At 43.8% G+C, this 23,441-nt stretch overlaps 1 protein-coding gene across 2 annotated transcripts in view; it reads right to left on the reverse strand.

Moving 5' to 3' along the window:
* The window catches only part of TBCA (tubulin folding cofactor A), a 106,749-nt gene that overhangs the window by 15,827 nt on the left and 67,481 nt on the right, over positions 1-23,441 (reverse strand). For both annotated transcript variants that reach the window (XM_033929395.1, XM_033929403.1), the window contains exons 2-3: positions 16,957-17,062; positions 6,449-6,535 (exon numbers count right to left, since the gene is read on the reverse strand). In XM_033929395.1, coding sequence (XP_033785286.1) covers positions 6,449-6,535; positions 16,957-17,062 — 193 coding nt within the window. The remainder of the gene's footprint in view (positions 1-6,448; positions 6,536-16,956; positions 17,063-23,441) is intronic.

Below are 23,441 nucleotides of genomic sequence, written 5' to 3' on the forward strand. Positions count from 1 at the left end.
CCCACAGGATCCTACGGCCTGACTGGCCCAAGCGCCTAAGGCCCCTCCTGCCGGCGATCTTTGGGGGGGGTTCTTTCAGCAGGAGGGGTTGGGCACCCTCCTGCCCCGAATGTTGGGAGGGTTGGGGAGACTGGCGGCCGCTATACTAGTTGTGGCCGCTATACTAATCGCGGCAGGGAAATCCCTTGCTGCGATAAAGTATAGCGGCCATGTCCTATACAGAATCCGGGCCAAAAACCCGATCCTGTAACCGGCATCTGCAACATGGACGTTGGTTATAGAATCTGGTTTACTTTGGGCGGGTTTTGTTCCGATTCTGTATAGGATGCCTGGGGCAGGCGTCCTATACAGAATCCGGGCCAAAATCTTTCCAAAATGAAGCTACTCATTTAACCAATCAGTTGTCATATCCACTAAAAAGTAGGACAATTGTGAATCAAGTAACCAACACAGGTATCTAATACACAAGATGATTTTGCATATTTTATAAATAACTAACTTCACCATTGTGCGACGCAAAAGCAGTCAAAGCAAAGAAAAAAAGAGTTTCTTTGCTTTGACTGCTTTTTGCGTCGCACATTTGGCTTGAGTATCTAATCCACACAGGCGTTTGTCTTATATCTTTTTATTGCGGTTTATTTCATACCTTATCCACCATGGACCCCTGAAGAAGGTGTGTTCTCCGAAACACGGACCGTGTCGGGTCCCTTGGTTTGTTATAAGGTGGTATTATTAACTGCATTAAATATTTGGTATAATAAACATTGCCTGCATCGTGTACATATCAGTCTGCAGTCTGTTCTGTTGGAATATACAACTCATTCACATTCCCCCTCTTTTACTAAGGCGCACTAAACTGGCTTGCGTACCTTACTAAAAGGACCCTATTATGAGGTGGTACATAAATAAAGAGAACCAAAAACACACTGTGGAGTGACAATATTCCCAAGATGGACTTTATTAAAAATATGAAAGTTCCAAAGATACAATGAAGCAATCCATATGAAAATAAAATGATCCACATTAAAACCTAAAGGACCTAGTCAGCTGAAAGCGTGAGACCCAACACGGTCCGTGTTTCGACAAGACAGTCTTCTTCAGGGGTCCCTGAATGTCCTATGATGGTAGATACATGGAAAAACTGATATGTGGAGAGTCGTAAGGAGAACGCTGCTTGACCCAAAGTTGTTCTCCTTACGACTCTCCACATATCAGTTTTTCCATGTATCTACCATCATAGGACATTCAGAAGAAGACTGAAGAAGACTGCCTTGTCAAAACGCAGACCATGTTGGGTCCCATGCTTTCAGCGGACTAGGTTCTTTAGGTTTTTATGTGGATCATTTTATTTTCATGTGGATTGCTTAACTGTATTTTTGGAACTTTGATATTTTGAATAAAGTCCATCTCAGGAACATCGTTACTCCACAGTGTTTTTTTGGTTTTCCTAGGATTCTTTTCTCTGTGGATTCCTTGGGGTCAATTCTTTTTGGTTCTGTGTTACATAAATATCCAGGAAAAGGAATCATAGTGGATCCAATACACTATGAGGAGCTATATTTTAATAAATATCCAGGTAAAGGAATCATAGCAGATTCAATAGCTCGTGAAATGTTTTGAGATTAAAACCAAAAAGACAGCATTGTTTCATTAGGATTTTTGAAGTTGCAGAATGTTGAAAAAGGAAAATACTCAAATTATTAAAATTAAAAGTTGAAAGAATTTATTTCATCACTACATTAGTTTGATTAATAATTTTATAGGCTGAGAGGTAATATTTACTTTATCACTACATCAACTTCATAGGCTGACAGTATTATTCATTTCTATTTTAAAATTATATTTCTGATTTGTCATGTTAAGGCTTCATTTGACATTGGGACAATTATCTTTAAAAGGAAATCGCGTGAAAGACAACTATAGAAGTACTTTATTATTTGGATTATAAAATTAAAATTAAAAATGATTATAAATAAGTAAAAATATATGTAATTTTCTATACAAAAAATGATGAAGTAAGAATGATAATAGATATATTGATAGATTTGATGTAGATAAATATTTGATAGATATAATTAATGAAGATACAAGGTTTGTTACATTGCATAAAAAATATGATGAAGGATGGATGATAATAGACATATTGTTGGATATGATGCAGACAAATATGCTGAAAGATACAATGAGAATACATATTTATTTATTTAAGAATTTCTATACCACTTATAGCCTAAGTGGTTTACATTCTGGTACTCAAGCATTTTTCCCTATCTATCCTGGCAGGTTCACACTCTACCTAATGTACCTGAGGCAATGGGGGGATTAAGTGACTTGCCCAGAGTCACAAGAAGCAGCATGGGATTTGAGCCTACAACCTCAGAGTGCTGAGGCTGTAGCTCTAACCACTGTGCCACACACTCCCATATGTTGATCAATACAAACTTTGTGAAGGGTATTATTTTACATGTGTTATTTGAAGTATGATATTGTATCGGAAGTTTTTATATTTTTATTTTCACATAATATGCAGGTTGATATTAAAGGAAATATAATTTTTAAATTTGATTAATTCAGATGTATCTCAGTGTTTATGTGTTTGATTATAAATGTATAAGTTTTTTAATGTAATTCAAAAAAAGTTTCATGTATATTGTTGTAGACCTCTGAGGAAGGCCAAAGGCCAAAACACTGGCAGTGTCGGGTCTTTTGTTGAATAAAGAACTATTGGTCCCAATTCGGTTTGCTTGTATACTCTTTTTTGGGTGTCATTTGACTTTTATGTGCATTTTGATTCCTTTCTTTGTGTTGGACTAGTCTTTTAATAAGAAATTACATGACATGAAAATATTTGGGTGGCACACTCCTAACGATCACCCTACAGATTACTCTGATGGCTAATCTGAGTATTATCCTGACAAACATTAGCAAATAAGGGCCACCAGCTTCTGTCTCTCAAAACAACCTCCCCACTGAAGCATTAGTCCCTTCTAAGGAGGGAAATTTTCCTCTACCTGCTGAACCAGCTATCTTAATTTCCTCTTGTTCCAGTCACGTGGAATACCCTCACACCCCAAACAAATCAATCTGTGGTACCTTCCATACAGGGACACAGATTCTCAGGCTGCAGAATTTTTTTTTTATTTAATAGAGGCTTTTATTAATAAACAATTGCAATACATTCAGAAAGCAACTGCAGAAATTTTTCATGCATCGCAAGCCTAAGCCAGCACTCTAAGAAGGAAGGGTAATTTGTGTCAAGGGGGCACAGTACTGGTTCTGAAGGTTGTTTCCATCTTTGGTCCTGTAGCTGGAGGGGAGGGAAGGAGACAGAGGAAAGGGAAGCTCTGAGATATAGCTGCTTGCTGGCATATTTACACAGAGAACTGGAGCTGCACTAAACCTCCATAAATCGCATTTGCCCACCTGAAACCCATTTACTTGCTTGCTCCTAAATGCATTGGCCAACACTTTGAACTCTCCATGACTTACCTGCAATGTTTCACCTCTTCCCCCCAAAAAAAACCCCAAACAAACAAAAAACATACTAGAAACAAATGTAAGGAGAGGAAATTGCACTTGCTTAGCTGATACCCGCTTGCTCACCTGTTCCTAAGCCAAACCAATGCACTGGCTAACTGCTATGGCTTACCTTCTCCCAAACATACTGGAAACAAGTGGAGGGAAAGAGGAGAAATATGTTCACTTAACTCCCTGAATGAGTCCTAATCTGACACAGTACCACAGAAAACCAACAGACAATCTGGGAAAGGTTGTACTAAATTCTTCTAAAAACTAATCAGCTAGTACGCTCAATAGTAGAGTAGAACAACAGTAGGCACTGCAGCCCAAGCCCACCCACCCCTCCCCATCCAAATATAGGGGAGGCAAGGTGAGGGTCTGGAGCCACCAGATTTAGCATTCCCGTGGCTCCATGGATTGGCCTCAGCTACTCCTAGCTTACTAATCTTTTCCCGAGGGCAGTGTGAAATCTGCTTCAAAAGGACTGTTGTGTACAGTATCCCCTGATCTATGTTCCATCAGGAATTAGACTACAGTCTTCCCCTGATTAACCTATTTGTAGCAACTGCACCAGTCCACATGTCCAACACCTGCCAGAAAAATACTAGGAAGTTGGAAGCAGTACCAGCCCCATATAAAAGGAATGAAGTCTGCTCTGAACTGTTTTTCCTCTATCAATTTGCTGGCAGGGAGATATAGTTCACTTACCTGGACTGGTCTAGTATAAACAACTAGAGGGGCATAATCGAAAGGGACATCTAAGTCCGTTTACGTCCAACTTGTAAGTCGTCCAAAGTAAAAAACAGCTTAAGACACATTTTTAAAAAATACGTCCAAATTTTTTTTCGTTCGAAAATCGTCTAATTATACGTCCTGCTGATCCGATTGTCCAAGCCGCTAAATCGTCCATCTTTATACCACATTTTCATCCAAGTCCAAAACGCCTAGAACAAGCCCTGTTGGACATGGGAGGGGTCTGCAAAGTGATGGACTGCACACCCAGACATGCCACCTAAATAGTACCTTACATGGCACTGCTGTGAACTTCACAAAAAGGGTGCCATGTCTTCTCCTCATTACAGCTCCCTTAAAGGACACGGTGAGCCTCCCAAACCACCTCTAAAATCCCCTAGACCCACCTATCTATCACCCCAATAGCCCTTATAGCTGCAAGAGCCACTTATATGCCAGTAAAAAATGGTTTGGGGGTGTATAGGGGAGTGCACATGTTTAAGTATCAATGCAGTGATTACAGGGGCTTACGGGCATGGGGCCTCCTCTCTATGGGTCCATAACCCACCCCCAAGACGACTTAAGCTGCCTCTGTGCTGGACGACTAGGCTTTCCTATGCCAGGTGATGATGGTCTGGAGGCTGAATTTTAAAGTTGTGATTAATATTTTTATGGGGGTGTGGGGGTTGGTGATCACTGGGGTAGTGTGTGGGAGGTCTGTTTTATGTGTTTGCAGTGCTTATCTGGTGAGTTTAGGTGGGTTTTTGTGACTTAGACCATGTTTTAAATGGTCTAAGTCACAACGTCCAAGTTCCGTCTATCGTGGGCTGTATACATGCTGTACGACTAAGTCTAAGCCGGCCCAGGTCCCGCCCAACTCCCGCCCTCGACACTCCTCCTAAAACGCCTCGTTTAGCTTTGGTCGTTCAGCAGCACTATGAAGGCCTAGGTCATTTAGAAATATGTCCAAAACCCGTTTTTATTATCGGCTCTTGAACGTTTTTGAGAAATGTTTGTCCAACTGCCGACTTAGGCCGGTTTTTGGACGTATTTCTCTTTCGATTATGAGCCCCCTAATGTTTAAGTCCGTTAGATTAACGGGTGCTAGAATAGATGTGTAGACTTAACAGATCACAAAATTTAATGAAAACTTACCATGTGAGCTGTCTGTCTTTTTTTCTTTCTCTCTCTCTCCTTGGCCGCTGGCGGTCTGTCTGGTTTTTTTTCTTTGTCTCTTTCATCTTGGCTGCTGTCTGTATTTTTTTCTCTCTCTCTCCTTGGCCGCTAGCTGCCTGTCTTTCTCTCTGGCCCCCTGACTGTCAGTCTTTCTGTTTGTCTCTCTCCCTGGCCCCCTGTCTGTCTGTCTCTCTCCCTGCCCGCTGTCTTTCTGTGTGCGTCTGTCTTTCGTTCTCGTGCGCTGCCTTCCTGTCTTTCTATCTCTCTTTGTAACCCCCTGCCTATCTGTCTCTCTCCGTGGCCCCCTTCTGTCTCTCCTCCCCCCCAGAGCAAACCAAAATTGCTGCCTGCCTCCAGCACACCCCTCCCCCGAAAGCATAGCAAGTTTGCTCCCTGGCCCCCCTTCCCTCCTCCCCCCCCACTTCCCCCTGTGCAGCAGCAGCACCCCTTGCCTGCTCCCCCTGTCCTGCAGTAGCCCTTCTCCCTAACTTTTACTTCCCCCCTGTCCAGCAGTAGCCCTTTTCCCTTCCTTTCCCTCCCCCCTGTCCAGCAGCAGTGTTTCTCATCTCCCTCCCCTTCCCTCTCCTTCCAGGTCTCACACAGCGGTTGGCAGCGGTAGGTCGCTGTTCCTGCTTGCTTGAGTCCTACTTTCTTTTTGGGCGAAGGCAGGAGCAGGACCCGGCAGCGAGGAAGGCCCTACACTGGAAGCGACGTCAGCAAATCAAACAGCCAGACTCCACCCGCACGTGCCGTCCCACACGCTGGAAATCGAATTCGGCACGGAGTCAGATCCCACATATGCAGGGATCACAGATTTTCTACTGCGCATGTGCGGTAAGGGTTTTATTATTAAGGATAAGAAAGAGATTCAATTCAAGGTGAAATTAAGGGTGTGAGTATCATGTATGCACGAGGGAAGAGCTGATTTTGCTCACCCATAACTACTGTACATTTTTGTAAGTGCACATTTAATTTCTAAAGATAGAGAATTTCAAGACTTCTCTCATGTTACAGTACTTACTAACAACTCTGTAAGTTCTCTATATGCAGTATCTAATCTGCGCTGGCAGTCTGGAATCATCATTTTGGATTCTTGCAGGATTTCAGTCTGCAAGAATAAATACAACGTAACATAATTATTTCAAATGTTTGACAGCATGTAGGTAATACACATTGCATTCATTTACAGAAAAATATCAGAAAAGGTTGAAAAAAAACCCAACTTAGTGTAACCACTGTAAACCAATGAAAATCACACTTTCACTTTCAAATGAGAGCACCACCGATTACATAGATGGATTTTGAAATTTTTAATTATGAGTAAAGTTTTACTTCATTTGAGCTTCCCAATGACTTCTACAGCATAATTACTGGAATGTAACATATGGAATAATGAATGAAAATATATAAAGTATACTAGTCTTTTCACTGAAGTTCAGGTTAACAGCAAGATCCAGTTTTCCAAAGAGTATTATCTAAAAAGGCTATTTAAAATAAACAATCTCTCCTGCTGTCATGAACAAGCTTCATACAAAATGGGATCAGGTGGTTATATAAATATCTCCTACATCTTTGGGTAATAAAGAAATACAGTGCTCAGATAATATCACAGAGATAATTACTGCATGAAAAAGTTATTGAGTTATTGATCACATCGTGTGCACACGGTAGGAGATTCTGAGTGAAAGACAAAGGTAAAGAAAAATGAAAAGCAAAGACCAGCAGGTTCAGATTTTTTGATTCTTATCATGCATAAAAAGTTATTACTTATCTTTGCACTTCATTTTAGAAGAGAGATTTATTCTCACCATGCAGTTCAGAAAGAATTACTAAACTGGCACCCCACAGAATCTGAACATCTTGCCTACCTACAAAATCACACATAAGGATAAGAACATTTTCAGAACAATTTGTTTTTTGTGCAACACAAAGAATATATAACCTAGATGCAATAAATATTTTAGAAAGTGCAATTCAATTAAAATGTTATACCTGCAAAATCTACTCTGGATTGCATTGGATTTATTGCTCGGCACAAAAGTTTTAAAGTGGTGTACAATGAAATAAAAAGCAATTTACAAAAAACCAAAAATTAACAAGTACAGTCGACTCCGCTTAAGTGCAAGCCCTCTGGACTGGACCGTGACGTGTGCTTAAATGGAGTGTGCGCTGAATCGGAGTCACAGTATGCTGTAGTCAAATGCAATATAACTTTTATTCAACAAAATACACACAATTTAACACGGTTCAATTTTAGAAACAGCACTGTTCTGTCTAATGCAATACGCTGTAAACCTTTTTTAAACCAACATTCTACTGAAATAATCAGCCATTGTTTTCTGCACGCAGCTTGCATGATTCAGGCTGTGTATCTGACTACTGATGCTGTAAAACTGTCCATAGTCGTGACATCCATTTATCTCCAGATAACAACGCAGCGTGTGTAGGGACTTCAGCGCATCCGAGAAGGAAACAATCTCTGCAGGTGTTTCATTAGTCGTGATGACCACAGCAGTATCTCCGTCCTCATCAGACTCTTGGTTGTCTGCAGTGTCCTTTATAACTGTACCGATATCGGAATTAGTGCTGTCAGATGATGTGGGTACATCATTGTCAATGGCGACAAACAGCTCAAACTCTTGTGGCGAGAGTCCAACTGGGAGTTCAATGGACGAAGTGTCAGCTTCAGTTGTCTCATCAGATGCGTGAACGAAGCTCGCTTGTTAATAGCAATTTGAAATCGTTGATGATGAAACTTGACTCCACGCCTCCCATACAATGTGAAGAAGAGTCGATCACCATCATTTTTCTCGCAAGCTCAGCAGCTCGTGGGCTGGATTCCATGCTTGCATCAATCACTGCCATCACATATCTTAAGATGAGCAACCTGTAATGACATTTATCCCCTGGTCCATCAGTTGGATCAAAGATGCCGTGTTTGGTGGCAGAAACATGAGTTTTATTATTGAATTTCTATTTTACAAATATTTGTATTTTTTACTGTATTATTGTATTTCGCTGATTGCCCAGCTCTTTTTAGAACTTTTGGTTATGGCGGTATAAAAGAATAAAGTTATTATTATTATTTGATGTTGGTTAGTCTTACGTCATTGCTGTGTGCTGCATAGTTATCACACAGCATTACAATGTACCTCCTACGCCTTCTCATCAAATTGTCAAGCTTCTGCAACCATTTTTGTTGCTTTCATATACAACAGGCAGGTGTTTAATATTTTTGAACCACCGAGGATTTCGATTCTTCTCAATCACCAGTGGCTCGAGCTTTTCACTACCGTCCATATTGCAACTGAGCAGCAATGTCAATCGTTTCTTTGGCACCTTGAAGCCAACAGTTTCACTGTGTTTGAAAGCTAATGTTCCATCAGGGATGGCATGTCAGTACAGGTCCGTCTCATCGTCACTGAAAACGTCGCCTGGTTCATATCCACCAATGACTGATGGCAACACTTCCATGACCCATCTTTCTACACCAAACTCATTCGCATCTTTTATTTCGCCATGCTGCTTCTTAAATTTTATGCCGTTACAAACTTTCTAATTATGCAATAACACAATCTATGTACTCCACAAGGGTCCTCAATCAATACTATAACTCAAATGGCAGCACAACTTCACCACCATTAGCATACCCTTATGCCTTCAAGACTTTTAGTCAAGTTTCAAGGATCCTCAGCGGCACCACTTGGAGCTCAATAACATTTCATTGCTCCAAGCTTTATGTGTCTACTCATCATCGGGTCCTGTTGTTATATTAATTATCACGTTCTGTTATTTACTCTTGCTTTATTCTATTATTTACTTATATCCAGATTCTACCTAAAATTCATAAATATTTGATAAATCCCCCGGGATGACCCATCATGTCAATGCATAATTCTGTTAGAACCTCTGTCTAAATTTCTGGACTTATTTTTACAACAAGAGGTATCTAAGATCAAATTCCATGTGAAGGATAGCACCCATATGATCAATATTCTAAGAGCTCTGTCTGAGGTCCAACAAGATTGGTTATTGATAAACCTTAGACGTCAAATCGCTATATACCATGACACCCACTCATGTTGAATAAGATATTTGAACATCAAACATATTGCAATAGAATATCGGCAACATTTCTTATGGAACTGGCAACGTTGGTCCTTACCCGAAGTTACTTTTGGTGTAACGGGGCATTTTACCAACAGATCCACGGTATTGCCATGGGAGCCTCCTTAGCTCCATCCGTTGCCACTCTGTATATGGCGAGCCTTGAAGAATTATTTACCCTTCCATATGGTTTCAACATGTGGGCACATGGAAACGTTATCTGGATGATGTTTTTTGTATTTGGCAATCCAACATCTTCCACACATTTCTTACCTGGTTAAATCAATTGGATCCCAATATCCAGTTTGTGGCTACTATCAATCAACAACACATTCCTTTTTTGGACTTACAGATTTTCAAATCACATGAGTCATTATTAACTACAATTTTTAAAAAATCAACCGATAGAAACAGTTTACTTCGCTACCACAGATTTCATTCTCGCCAACTCAAGGACAGTCTGCCCCACAGTCAATTTTTACGACTGCGTCACATTTGTCATTCAAGAGGGGAATATAAGACACAAGCTCGTGATTTACAGAGAAGGTTTAAGCAGAGGGGTTATCCTAATTCTGTTATACATCAAGCATACACTCGGGCTAAATATCCCACAGGAGTCTATTACTCCAATATAAACAGAGTCCCTCAGAAGAAAAAGCCATCGTATGCGTCCAGTAGTTCTCCCCCTTAGCCATCAACATCAAACATATTATTCTCCAGCATTGGCATATAGCACAATTGGTCTTGGGGCCTGATTATGAACCTCCAATCTTTGCTTACAAAAGGTCTAGAAATTTGGGTGAACTTATAACACCGTATAGGGAACATGCAGCATGCACCCATCGAGGTCATCATACATGTGGGCAATGCCAATGGTGCGCGTATGCTCTCACAGGGAAAAGTTGGGAACATCCACAGACAGGTCAAGTCTACTATGCAAAAACTAAAACTGACTTTAATTCTACTCATGTCATCTACATGATTACATGCCCCTGTCCGAAGCTATACATTGGGCGTACCACCAGGGCCATGAAAGTGAGACTCAATGAGCACAAATCACGAGTCCACACGGGTGCCGAGTCGGCCCCCTTGGTCCGTCACTGGTCATTATTCAAACATAAGATTGTTGATTTACGGTGGCGGATCATTGACATTGTACATGTTGGATGGGAGGGAGGTAACATAGAAAACAAGTTAAACATCAAAGAACTTCGCTGGATGTTCGAATTAAACACCATGAGTCCTTATGGTCTCAATCTCACGAGCGATTGGATGACATCCGCCATATAACTGCCTTTAGCTGTTGCAGTATAATTATTCAGTGTTTTCAATTCAGAGGTTTACTGTTTACTATTCACTTGTCGGTTAGCTCATTGGCTAGATGGGGTCGCATGATAGGGGGAGGTTCTATATCAGTTCCACTTTGAACGCCGTGGCCATTTTACAGCCCTGGCGAACATCAATGAGGATTAGCGTTTAGCTAAAGTTCCGGATAGTTCTGGTAAATACATTTGTTATATGATTGGGTTCTTAGCTTATATTCGTTTACCGGTTTGCTGATTTATTTATATATTTTGTTACAGTTCTCTCTATCCCCGACCCTGAAGAAAACTTTGAAACGTGTCTGTGGGGAATGAGGCAGACCCGGTTTAAAGCTAAGTTAACCATTATGCATTCAATAATTTTATAATGTTTTATAACTAAGCACTGACACTTTATAAACTTAAAATGCAGATAGATGCACATGTAGTTCATAAAATCACACTATAAAAAGTTCCGGTGAGGACGGCTACCACACAATTTCATCGTTTGGCATTCTGAGGAACAACGTGTGATTTGAACTCATACACATAGGAAGGAGGCATTGTGGGCTCTAAGGACATAGAAAGGGGCACTAAGCAGGACAGAGGCACTGGGGGTACTAAGGACATGGGAAGGTGGCAATGGAGGCAATAAGGACATAGGACGGAGGCACTGGGGCACTAAGGATACCGGACGGAGGCACTAAGGACATGGGAAGGAGGCACTGGGGGCACTAAGGACATGGGAAGGAGGCACTGGGGGCACTAAGGACGTAGGAAGGGGTACTAAGGACATGGGAAGGAGTCATTAGGGACACTAAGGATATAGGAAGGGACACTAAGGACATAGAAAGGGGCACTGAGGACACTAAGGACACAGGAAGGGGCACGCACTAAGGACATAGGAAGGAGACACTGAGGGCACTTAGGACATAGGGAGAGACACAGACAGAAAAAATAACAGACAGACAGACAGCATCCAAGGAGAGAGAGACAAAGAAAAAACCCCAGACAGCCATCTACTCTAGCTCCCGTCAATGTAACGGGCTTAAACACTAGTTTAATAATAATTTTGTAACATTAATACAACTCACCATAATGCAGAATCAGTGGGAGCCCTAAGCCTGTTTCCCTGCAACTAGACAGTCCCATATAGGGGTGATTGGAGACAGTGACACCCGAAGTGTGTTCCTTATGTCCAGTCTACTCTGTAATCTCATTTTGGTTGCTGTCACTGAAGAAAACCATGCTTCACAAAAGATAGGCTGTTGGAAATGGAAGCAGGGCTTTCTGTGCTTTCATAGTTATCTCAGGATATTCCGCCATGACTTTAATCCAGAACGAATGGAGATTTGAAGTTGTCTCAAACATACTTTAAAGGTCACCATCAATTGCAATCTCAAGCAGTTGATCCTCTTCTAACACGAACAAAGACGATTCACCTGGCTTGTTCACAAATGGGCTGCATATCCTTTCCTTCAAAGTTTGGGGGGGGGGGGGGGTTTGGTTGGAAAATAATGCTCAAACTCTTTTGAAAGCTGAGACAGTTGATTGTGCACCAGCTGGGAGAATGAAGACCTAGACAGTTTCTTCCAAAATCCCTGCTAATGTTTGAAGCATGTCAAAAATCACAATGTTCACTCATTGTCCCCATAATTTCAGTTTGGCTTTGAATCCAGCCACTTTGTCTGCCGACTTGAAGATAGTTGTTGTTCTCTCCTGAAGTGACAGATTTGAGTTCATTGAATATATCACATAAGTAAGCAAATTTTGCAACCCTTTCTGTGCTACTGAAATGTGCTGCCAGTGGTGATTGTTTTTCTAAAAGAAATCTCTGGAATGGCTCTTGTAATTCAAAAACTCTGGCTAGTGATCTACCTTTAGAAAGTCATCTTACTTCTGTGTGTAAGAGAAGAGGGTTGCATCCATCTCCTCACAGAGCTGTTCAAACAGATGCAAGTTAAGGGCACGTACTTTGATGTGGTTGATAACATTTTGTTTTCTTTGTTGTGATTAAAGTTCAGGTGAAATTTTTCGGCTAGCCAGCATTTCTCTATGGATGACACAGTGCATAGACTTACATTCAAAATCGACCTCTTTGACCTGAGTAGTGAAACCAGAAAGCAGTCCAGTCATGGCAGTCACTCCATCCATGCATACACAGCCACAAAATGACCATTTCAGTTTTCCTGATATGTAATCATTCAAAAACTTGGATAGTTTTGCAGCTGTGGTGTTGGTTGGCAAACAATAATGAACATAACATATCCTCATGAAAAATATATTTCACAAAAACGAGCATTATTACCTTGTTGTCAACATCAGTAGACTCGTCAACCTGGACTGAATAACATGGTGACTCAATCCTCTCTAACAACTCTGCCTCAATATCCTCTGCTATTTCATCAATTCACCTAATTATGGCACTAGCCGAAAGAGGAACATGTGCCACCTTTTGAATTGTAGCCTCTCCAAAACGTTCATGGCAAATGTCCTTAGCAGAAGGCAGGATCAACTCTTCACCATTCGTAAAGGGCTTCTTAGCTATAGCAATGCGGTTAGCCACTAAGAACGATGCTCTTAGTGCAGACACTTTTCATGAAGTGATAGCCTTCAATAATTACTTCTGTCCTTTGTGTTCACATTTTTTTCTTTCAAAAACTCCAAAGGCTTGTCTTTTAATGCAGGATGCTTGGTCTCTATGTGGTGAAGCAGTTTGAAAGATTTTATGGCTTTGTTGGATAGCTAGTCGCCACATAGCGGGCTTGGAGAATGTGAATCACCTGTTGCAATTAATCTGTAATTTTAGTAGGTCTCTTAGTATTTTCTTTTAAACGCAGCTTTCTTTTTGTTGGCAATCTTGGAGTCTTCTGCTGGTTTTAAGAAAGGTTTGGACAAATTCCTGGAGGAAAATTCCAAAGTCTGTTATTAAGACATGGGGGAAGTCTCTGCTTGCCCTGGATTGGCAGCATGGAATGTTGCTACTCTTTGGGCTTTGGCCAGTTACTAGTGACCTGGATTGGCCACCGTGAAAACAGGCTACTGGACTTGATGGACCATTGGTCTAACCCAGTAAGGATATTCTTATGTTATCATTGGGGCTTTTTCTTCCCTTTCAAAGAAGCTCTCTGGTGATGTTTGTTTTTACTCATTTTTGCTAGGGTTAGTTTGTGGGCTTACTGAAAAAAACTATGACTAAGACAAGTGCAGGAAACAGGCATGGACAGAAGTGGTCACTTTACAAAGTAAAATACCTTGCACTACTGTAAATAAAAAATAAAAATTTTATTCTTTGTGTGGCCTGGTTCAGCACAGCCCACAGACCGGTGGTTGGGGGACTCCTGTGCTAGAAGCTTAAGATTTGCTTCACTGCACATGCGTACCAATTCTAGCTTGCTGCTGTTTCATGGGACCACCTCAGTCTAATTATTCAGCTTTGGTAGAGTGCAGCTTCTTGGAGAGATAGGCAGATATTGAGGACTTATATCCTGCTGGCCACAGAAAGCATACCTGCTACAGGCAAATAACTTTGTTTCTTCCAAGAACAATTAGGATAGCAAAAGGACAATTAGGACAGCAAGCCCTCACAGCATGTGACCCTCTAGCTATATAGGCTGCTTTCAACAGAGAAAATGGGGGAAAAGGAACTGCAATAGGTAAACTCCAACATTTTTAGTGGTAACGAGCCTTTGTATATTTTTCTCTCTGAAATGCAATGTAAAAAAAAAAGAGAAAGAAAATGATGCTGAGGTGATGAGTTGGATTCTAATTCCCAAAGAGATTCTGGAGGACCAACTGGCCAAACCTGTCATGTCATACGTCCTTTTCCAGCAAGAAATAATATCAGAAGGAGGGACTCGAAGGCAAGAAGGTTCTGGAGCAGCCCTGTTGTTGTAGGCGTCAATAGGCGCCTCTATACACGAAAGACAGATGAAATTTAATGTGGACAAATTCAAAGTGATGCACATTGGGAAGAATAACCTGAATCACATTTACCAGATGCTAGGGTCCACCTTGGGGATTAGCGCCCAAGAAAAAGAAACCTTCTGCTCAATGTGCGGCAGCGACCAAAAAAGCAAACAGGATGTTAGGAATTATTTAAAAAAGGGATGGTTAACAAGACTAAGAAAGTTATAATGCCCCTGTATCGCTCCATGGTGCAACCTCATCTGGAGTATTGCGTTCAATTCTATCTCCTTATCTCAAGAAAGATATGGTGGCGCTAGAAAAGGTTCAAAGAAGAGCAACCAAGATAGTAAAGAGGATGTAACTCCTCTCGTATAACGAAAGACTAAAGCGGTTAGGGCTCTTCAGCTTGGAAAAGAGACAGCTGAGGGGAGATATGATTGAAGTCTACAAAATACTGAGTGAAGTAGAACTCCGTCAAAAATCACAAAGACTAGGGGACACTCGAAGTTGCAGGGAAATACTTTTAAAACCAATAGGAGAAAAAAAATTTTCACTCAGAGAATAGTTAAGCTCTGGAACGAGTTGCCAGAGGATGTGGTAAGAGCAGATAATGTAGCTGGTTTTAAGAAAGGTTTGGACAAGTTCCTGGATGAAAAGTCCATAGTCTGTTATTGAAAAAGACATGGGGGAAGCCACTGCTTGCCCTGTATCGGTAGCATGGAATATTTCTACTCCTTGGGTTTTGGCCAGGTACTAGTGACCTGGATTGGCCACCTTGAGAATGGGCTACTGGGCCGGATGGACTATTGGTTTGACCCAGTAAGGCTATTCTTATGTTCTTTTGACTTGGACAGTGTTCTTGGTAGGCGCCTGCAGGTACCTACATTTTTTAAAAATTACTTTTTAATTGATTTTATATGGTGTGGTCAACTACCACACCATTCATCACCAATTAAACCAGTGGTCTTCATTAATTTTTAATTTGTGGCCACTTTGGATTCTAATGACCAGAAGGAGCAGCTAAATATTCTCCCATGGGGTGGGACCATGAAACTGATGACATCCACCCCCACAACACACCTTCAAGACTTCACTGGGGAATATTCTCAAGGTTGTGACCATTTCCAAATGCATTCTCTTGTCTATTGAAAAATGCCTTATCTTTCAAGAGGGCATCCGTCGATAATCAGGGGCGGGAAACTACGAGGTGGCACCAGGAAATTCTTTTTCACTGAAAGAGTGGTTGATCGCTGGAATAGTCTTCCACTACAGGTGATTGAGGCCAGCAGCGTGCCTGATTTTAAGGCCAAATGGGATCGGCACATGGGATCTATTCACAGGGCAAAGGTAGGGGAGGGACATTAAGGTGGGCAGACTAGATGGGCCGTGGGCCCTTATCTGCCGTCTATTTCTATGTTTCAAGTATGTGCTTTTGCCCCCATGTACTTTCCCCTTTCTGTCCTGAGCTTTGTATAGGTTAGAGAGGCAAATTAGCAGAAAAAAAACCAACCAGAAAGACAATGAGGGCTGCCAAAGAAGTCTCCAGTGGCTGCCATTGGCCCATGGGCCTAACATTGAAGAACACTGAATTAAACCAATTAAGTTAGGTGGCGGTAGGGCACCTAACACCACCTAACTTACAAAGCAGTTTTGAGAATCAGGCCTTAAGCATCTGTTTGGCTGAATGGATGAACAAGACAGAAAAAATGAGGTTTCTATGCATGGCATGCAATGACTTTACCCACTTGTGTGCCCAATTCAGTCTTGCTTGTCAACAGTAAATAGTTATGTAATCAAACAAACAAACAAACCGTATTAGCCAGACAGACTTGGGGATTACAACAGGAAATGATCTCCCTATTTGGTTGTACTGGGCACTTGAACAATGGCCAGTATGGAATTGTTGGAATACTCATCCTACTATTTGGGTTTCTGCCAGGTAACCTGGACTGGCTATTGTGGAAGCCAGATACTGGGCTAGATGGACCATTGGTCTGGCCCAATATGACTATTCCTATATTCTTCTATCCCTGCCCAAACCCCTGATACTTATTCTGACAGGTACAGAAAACACCAGTTCCTTACATACCAACCTACCAGTAAGTCCAAAAACTTAATAGCCTAACCTGTTAGAGCCTACTTCACATACCAGACACCAGTTGTCTGACCCAGCATAGTACTTATGCAAAGCCATTTTGATATGGCTACTTACTTGCTTCTTTATAACATATTCATCACCCCCTTCAGATTTCATTCTTTCAATCTTCTCTTCTTGCTCTTTTGCTTCTTTTTCATACATGGTCTTTTCTTTTGCCAATCTGTCAATAATCAAATCAAGTTATATTAGAACCTTCATGTACTGATTAATTAATTTACAGTCTTAGAAAACATATGCGACTAGTGCAGCACTGCATACTCACAATTATGCTTCTAAGGAATTGCAACTCCCACAAAACAATTTTTGCTAGGAATTTTAATATGAGGAAATTGTCCAAGGAGAATGACTGGGCAGAGCAACTTAATCCACAGAGAGAAAAAGAATCAAACAGTATCGAAATATATGTGTAACCCCGGCCTCACTCACCATGTCTTGGGCACCAGTTAGCTCTTGGAGTCATATACCTGGACCAGGATCTACAAAAGTTTATTGTTCGAGCTGGGTGCAGGTCAGGGCAGGGCAGGATTTACTCCAGAGGGTCAAAGAATTATTTTCCCTAATACCACTTCACTCCACTCAAGTCTTTTACTTAAATGGTAATGAATCGAGATGACACAGCGCAATCAATGGTCAAAAAGACTGAAATTATAAAAGATCTGTTTGATGAATTACATCTCGGCTTTCTGTTCCAAACCAAAACATTGGGTTTTTCACCTTTGATAATTCTCTCTTTCTGTTAGTTCTTGGAGGATTCAGTATACTAGATGTTCAATCCCTTCCTACAATCTGGGAGAGAGAGAGAGATCTCTATAGTTCAGTCCCAAAGCTAAGCAACATACCTGAACAAATACATGACAAGGAAGTGGATACTGAGGAAGCTCCCCAGCAACACAAACAATTTGTGAACTAGTCTGCTCTGCAAAACATGAAAACAAGCAATAACAGGCAAAAAAGTAACATAGAAAAAATCTGTGTGCAACGAGCACCCACACGAAGCAGTCTACTCACAGAAGAGCGAACTGCCCACAAGACCCATCTACTGGCTGGAAGATCCTCAAGCCTGCAAGGAGAAGAACCGAAGCCAAAGAAAGCAGGCAATGCAGAACAACGAAGGTGGCGGGCCGTACTGAATCCTCCAGGAACTAACAGAAAGAAGATTATTGAAGGTGAAAACCTAATCTTCCATTCTGTTACTTCCCTTCCGAATTCAGTATGCTAGGTGATGTACCAAAGCAATAGCAGTGTCTAGGAAGGGACAGAAGAGCCTGCCCGCAACACCAAGGTCTCATATGCGGCATCAGAGTGATCCGCCACATTCACACAGAAAAAAAACAGGTAAAGGTAGTTAGAGAGGATCAAGGAGCTGCCCTGCAAATTTCATTTGGAGAAAACTACAAGACTCCGCCCACGAAGCAACAACACTTCTAGTAGAGTGGGCCTGAAAGGAAAGCAGCAGCAGCTTACCACGGACAACATAAATGATGGAAATGGCCATAAAATCTATTGGGCAATCGAGGTCATAGATGCCACCGACTATGCCGAGATGGAAGAGTCAGGACAAAGATATCTGAAAATCATTAGTCCTCTCCAAAAATGGAGCAAGACACTCGACATCCCAACTTGCGTAAAATCTGATACTTGCAATCTGAGCCTGTGGAATGAAACATAGGCAAACAAACCTCTTGGGTGACATGGAGAACAGAAACCACCGTTGGTAGAAAGGAGGGCACAGTACGGAGAACTCCTCCGGCGTCTGAAATACAGAGAAAAAGGGCTCTTCAAGAAAAATCTGGAAGCTCCAAAAAGCAATGTTACTTCCGTAACAGTTGTTATCCAAGGACAGCAGGCAGCTATTCTCACTAATTGAGTGACGTGATCCAACGGAGTCCGATGCGGACGCTTCTTTGAAGAAAAACTCGAAGTTTCGAGTCGCCTGCACTGCGCATGCGCGAGTGCCTTCCCGCCCAGACCAGGGCGCGTCTCCTCAGTTCAGATAGCTAACAGAGAAGCCAACCCAGGGGAGGTGGGTGGGACGTGAGAATAGCTGCCTGCTGTCCCTGGATAACAACTGTTACGGTAAGTAACATTGCTTTATCCCAGGACAAGCAGGCAGGTATTCTCACTAATGGGTGACCTCCAAGCTAACCAGAGAGGGATTGTGGGAGAGTTGGCAACTTAGGAGAATAAATTTTGCAATACAGTTTGGCCAAACTGTCCATCCCGTCTGGAGAAGGTATCCAGACAGTAGTGTGAAGTGAAGGTATGAACCGAGGACCAAGTGGCAGCTTTACAAATCTCCTCAATCGGCGTTGATCTGAGGAAGGCTACAGAAGCTGCCATCGCTCTGACCTTATGGGCTGTGATTTTTCTGTCAAGGGGCAATCCAGCCTGGGCATAGCAGAGTGAGATGCAAGCTGCCATCCAGTTAGAGATGGTGCGCTTGGAAACAGGACGTCCCAACTTGTTCAGATCAAAGGAGATGAAAAATTGAGGAGCAGTTCTGTGAGGCTTGGTGCGTTCTAGGTAGAAGGCTAAAGCACGCTTACAGTCCAGAGTATGCAGGGCAGATTCTCCAGGGAGAGAATGTGGCTTCGGAAAGAACACTGGAAGCACAATAGATTGGTTGAGATGAAATTCTGAGACAACCTTAGGAAGGAATTTCGGGTGCTTGCGGAGAACCACCTTGTCATGATGAAATACTGTAAAAGGTGGGTCCGCAACCAAGGCTTGTAGCTCACTGACTCTTCGGGCAGAAGTGAGGCCAATGAGAAACGCCACTTTCCAAGTGAGATACTTCAGGTGAGCCTTGTGAAGAGGCTCAAATGGAGGCTTCATAAGTTATGAAAGAACAACATTGAGGTCCCAAACCACTGGAGGCGGTTTGAGGAGAAGATTGACATGGAACAGTCCTTTCATGAATCTGGAAACCACAGGATGAGCAGATAGAGGTTTCTCTTGAAGAGGCTGGTGGAAAGCAGCGATTGCACTGAGATGGACTCGTATTGAGGAAGACTTGAGGCCAGAACGAGACAGGTGCAAAAGATAGTCCAAAACCGAAGACGAGGAGTGTTGAGGCACCTGGCGCTGAGAGACACACCAAACAGAGAATCTAGTCCATTTCTGGTGGTAGCATTGCCTAGTAGCAGGCTTCCGTGAAGCTTCTAGGACGTCCCTCACTTGTTGGGAAAACTGTAGAGGGGTCATGTTGAGAGGAACCAAGCTGTCAGGTGTAAAGACTGCAGGTTGGGGTGAAGCAGAGATCCCTGATGCTGTGTAAGCAGAGATGGAAAAACTGGCAGGAGGTATGGCTCCCTGCTGCTGAGTTGGAGTAGAAGGGAGTACCAAGGTTGTCTGGGCCACCGTGGGGCAATCAGGATCATGGTCTGACTTCAGCTTGACTAGAGTCTTCTGAATGAGAGGAAATGGAGGAAACACATATAGAAAGCGATCCGTCCAGTCCAGGAGGAATGCATCTGCCTCGAGGCACTGAGGGGTGTAGATCCTGGAGCAGAAGTGAGACAGTTTGGAGTTGTGGGGGGCTGCAAAGAGGTCTATCTGCGGCGTCCCCTACAGGGAGAAGATGTGATGAAGGGGCGTGGAGTTGAGAGTCCACTCGTGAGGTTGCAGGAGACGGCTCAAGTTGTCTGCTAAGGCATTGTCCGCCCCCTGAATGTAGACCGCTCTGAGGAAGGTGTTGTTGCGAGTCACCCACTCCCACACCTTCAGAGCTTCCTGGCAGAGGGAGGCCGATCCTGTGCCTCCCTGCTTGTTCACATAGTATATGGCGACCTGGTTGTCTGTGCGAATGAAGACAACCTGGTTGCGAAGGAGGTGTTGAAAGGTCTGGAGAGCATTGAAGATCGCCCTGAGTTCCAGGAGATTGATGTGGCACTGGTGGTCCGCGCTGGTCCAGTACCCCTGGGTGCGGAGGCCGTCCAGATGAGCCCCCAGGCATAAGTCGATGAGTCAGTCGTGAGGACTTTCTGATGGCGGGGGATTTGGAATAATAAACCTCTGGAGAGATTGGAGGATACCATCCACCAGCGAAGAGACCGTTGTAGAGCAGGAGTGACCTGGATATGTTGAGTCAGAGGGTCGGACGTCTGGGACCACTGAGACGCCAAGGTCCACTGAGGAGTCCTGAGGTGAAGTCTGGCAAACGGAATCACGTGTACTGTAGAGGCCATGTGGCCTAGCAGGACCATCATCTGTCTCGCCAGGATGGATGGGCGAGAGGACACTGAGTGGCAGAGATGAAGCAGAGCCTCCATGCGTGGGGGAGGGAGGAATGTTCGAAGTTTGGTAGTATCCAGAATCACCCCGATGAAGGGGAGAGTCTGGGAAGGCTGTAGATGGGATTTTGGAAAGTTTATCTCGAAACCCAGATGCTGTAGTAACCAAATTGTCTTCTGAGTCGCGAGGGCGACTCCTTGAGATGTAGAATCCTTGATGAGCCAGTCGTCCAGGTATGGGAACACCTGGAGGCCGTGGTTCCTGAGTGCAGTGGCTACCACTACTAGGCACTTGGTGAAGACTCTGGGGGATGAAGCCAAGCCGAAGGGGAGCACTCGGTATTGCAGGTGAAGATTTCCCACCCGGAATCTGAGAAATTGGCGGGAAGCCGGATGAATGGGGATGTGAGTTTAGGCCTCCTTCAGATCCAGAGAGCATAACCAATCATTCTGCTCGACGAGGGGGTACAGGGATGCCAGGGTCAACATGCGAAACTTTTCTTTGACCAGAAATTTGTTGAGCACCCTGAGGTCCAAGATGGGTCGCAGATCGCCCGTCTTCTTCGGAACAAGGAAGTACTGGGAGTAAAACCCCCTTGTTCTGTTGGTCCCGAAGGACCGGCTCGACAGCTCCAAGCTGCAGCAAAGCCTGGGCTTCCTGAAGAAGAAGGGCGGTCTGTGTCAAGTTGGAAGGATACTCTCTTGGAGGATGTTCTGGAGGAACCTGGTAGAATTGAAGGGAGTATCCTTCCTTGACGATGGAGAGGACCCAGAGGTCGGTGGTGATAGACGTCCATCGATGGAAAAAAATGATGGATGTGACCTCCGATAGGTGGAATCACTGAAATTGGCAGAGCGACAGAGGTTATGCTCTCTTTGAGACAGTCAAAAGGGCTGAGGAGCCTTAGGGACAGCAGATGGTTGAGGCTTTTTCTGATGTTTCTGCGGGTGCTGTCTCTTCACAGGCTGTCGTATGGGGGGAGCCTGTTTTGGGGGGTAACGCCGCTGGTAGATCAACGGTGGGCGTGATTGACGAGGAGGAGCAGGCCTGGGCTTCGGACGCAGGATGGACTGGAAGGACTTCTCATGGTCCGAGAGCTTCTTGGTTACTGCCTTGATGGACTCATCAAAGAGGTCGGGGCCGGCGCATGGAACATTGGCAAGCCTGTCCTGGAAGTTGGGGTCCATGTCGATGGTCCGCAGCCACGCCAGCCGGCGCATGGTCACCAAACATGCTGCAGCCCGAGCCGCCAGCTCGAAGGCATCGTAGGATTGCATAAGCTGTACCCGAAGTTGGGATAACGAGGCCAGCGCCTCCTGGTACTCGAACTGAGCCCTAGGGTCCACGTAGGGCATAAACTTCTGGAGTACGGACAAAAGAAATTCCAAATATGCTGTGAAGTGGAAGTTGTAATTCAGAACTCTCGAGGCCATCATGGAGTTCTGGTAAACTCTCCTGCCGAACCGATCCATGGTCTTTCCCTCTCTACCAGGTGGAACGGAGGCGTGGACCTGGGAGGGATGGGACCGCTTCAGTGAGGACTCCACCAAGAGGGATTGGTGGGAAAGCTGCGAGCCGTCGAACCCCCTTATGGTGGACAGTGCGGTATCTGGTGTCCAATTTACTCGGCACTGCGGGGATCGAATAAGGTGTCTCGAGGCACCGTGCGAAGGTTTGGTCCAGCAGTTTGTGTAAGGGAAGCTTGAGAGACTCCGCAGGTGGTTGAGGGAGGCGCATAGTCTCGAGGTATTCTTTCGAGAATTTGGACCCCGTATCCAGGGGGATGTCCATGTCATTGGCCATCTGTCGGAGGAACGAGGAGAAGGACAGTTGGTCGGCTGTTGCAGAGCCCTGGGATGGGCTCGATGAGGTCGAGGCCTCCGGATCCATGGGGGACAGGGATCAAGAAGGTGAGAGAGATCCCATCGTGTCCTCGAGTTCTGGCATCGGTGGAGGAGTAGTAGTCGGTTGAGAATACTCCAGGAATGTTTGCTTCCGATGAGGCGAGGCCTGCCTGGTCGAGTGCCTCGAGGAGTGCCTTGATCGGTGATGCGGACTGTGTCGAGAGGTCGGCCTTGATAGGTGAGGCGAGTAGGTCTTCGCTGAGGCCCCCAGGTAATGGATGGGGCTGGAAGCGGTCGATCGAAGCAGGGGTGGTTGCCGTAGAGGCTCAAACCCCGTCGGGGTGATTGGCTCCAATGGAGGCATTTGCAAAGACTCTGCTCTTTGCAACGATGTAATCGGCTCCAACGGAGGCACTCGCAAAGACTCTGCTCCTTGCATCGAGTGAATTGGCTCCAACGGAG

The sequence above is a fragment of the Geotrypetes seraphini genome, chromosome 1 (assembly GCF_902459505.1).
Source record: "Geotrypetes seraphini chromosome 1, aGeoSer1.1, whole genome shotgun sequence".
Lineage (NCBI taxonomy): Eukaryota > Metazoa > Chordata > Amphibia > Gymnophiona > Dermophiidae > Geotrypetes > Geotrypetes seraphini.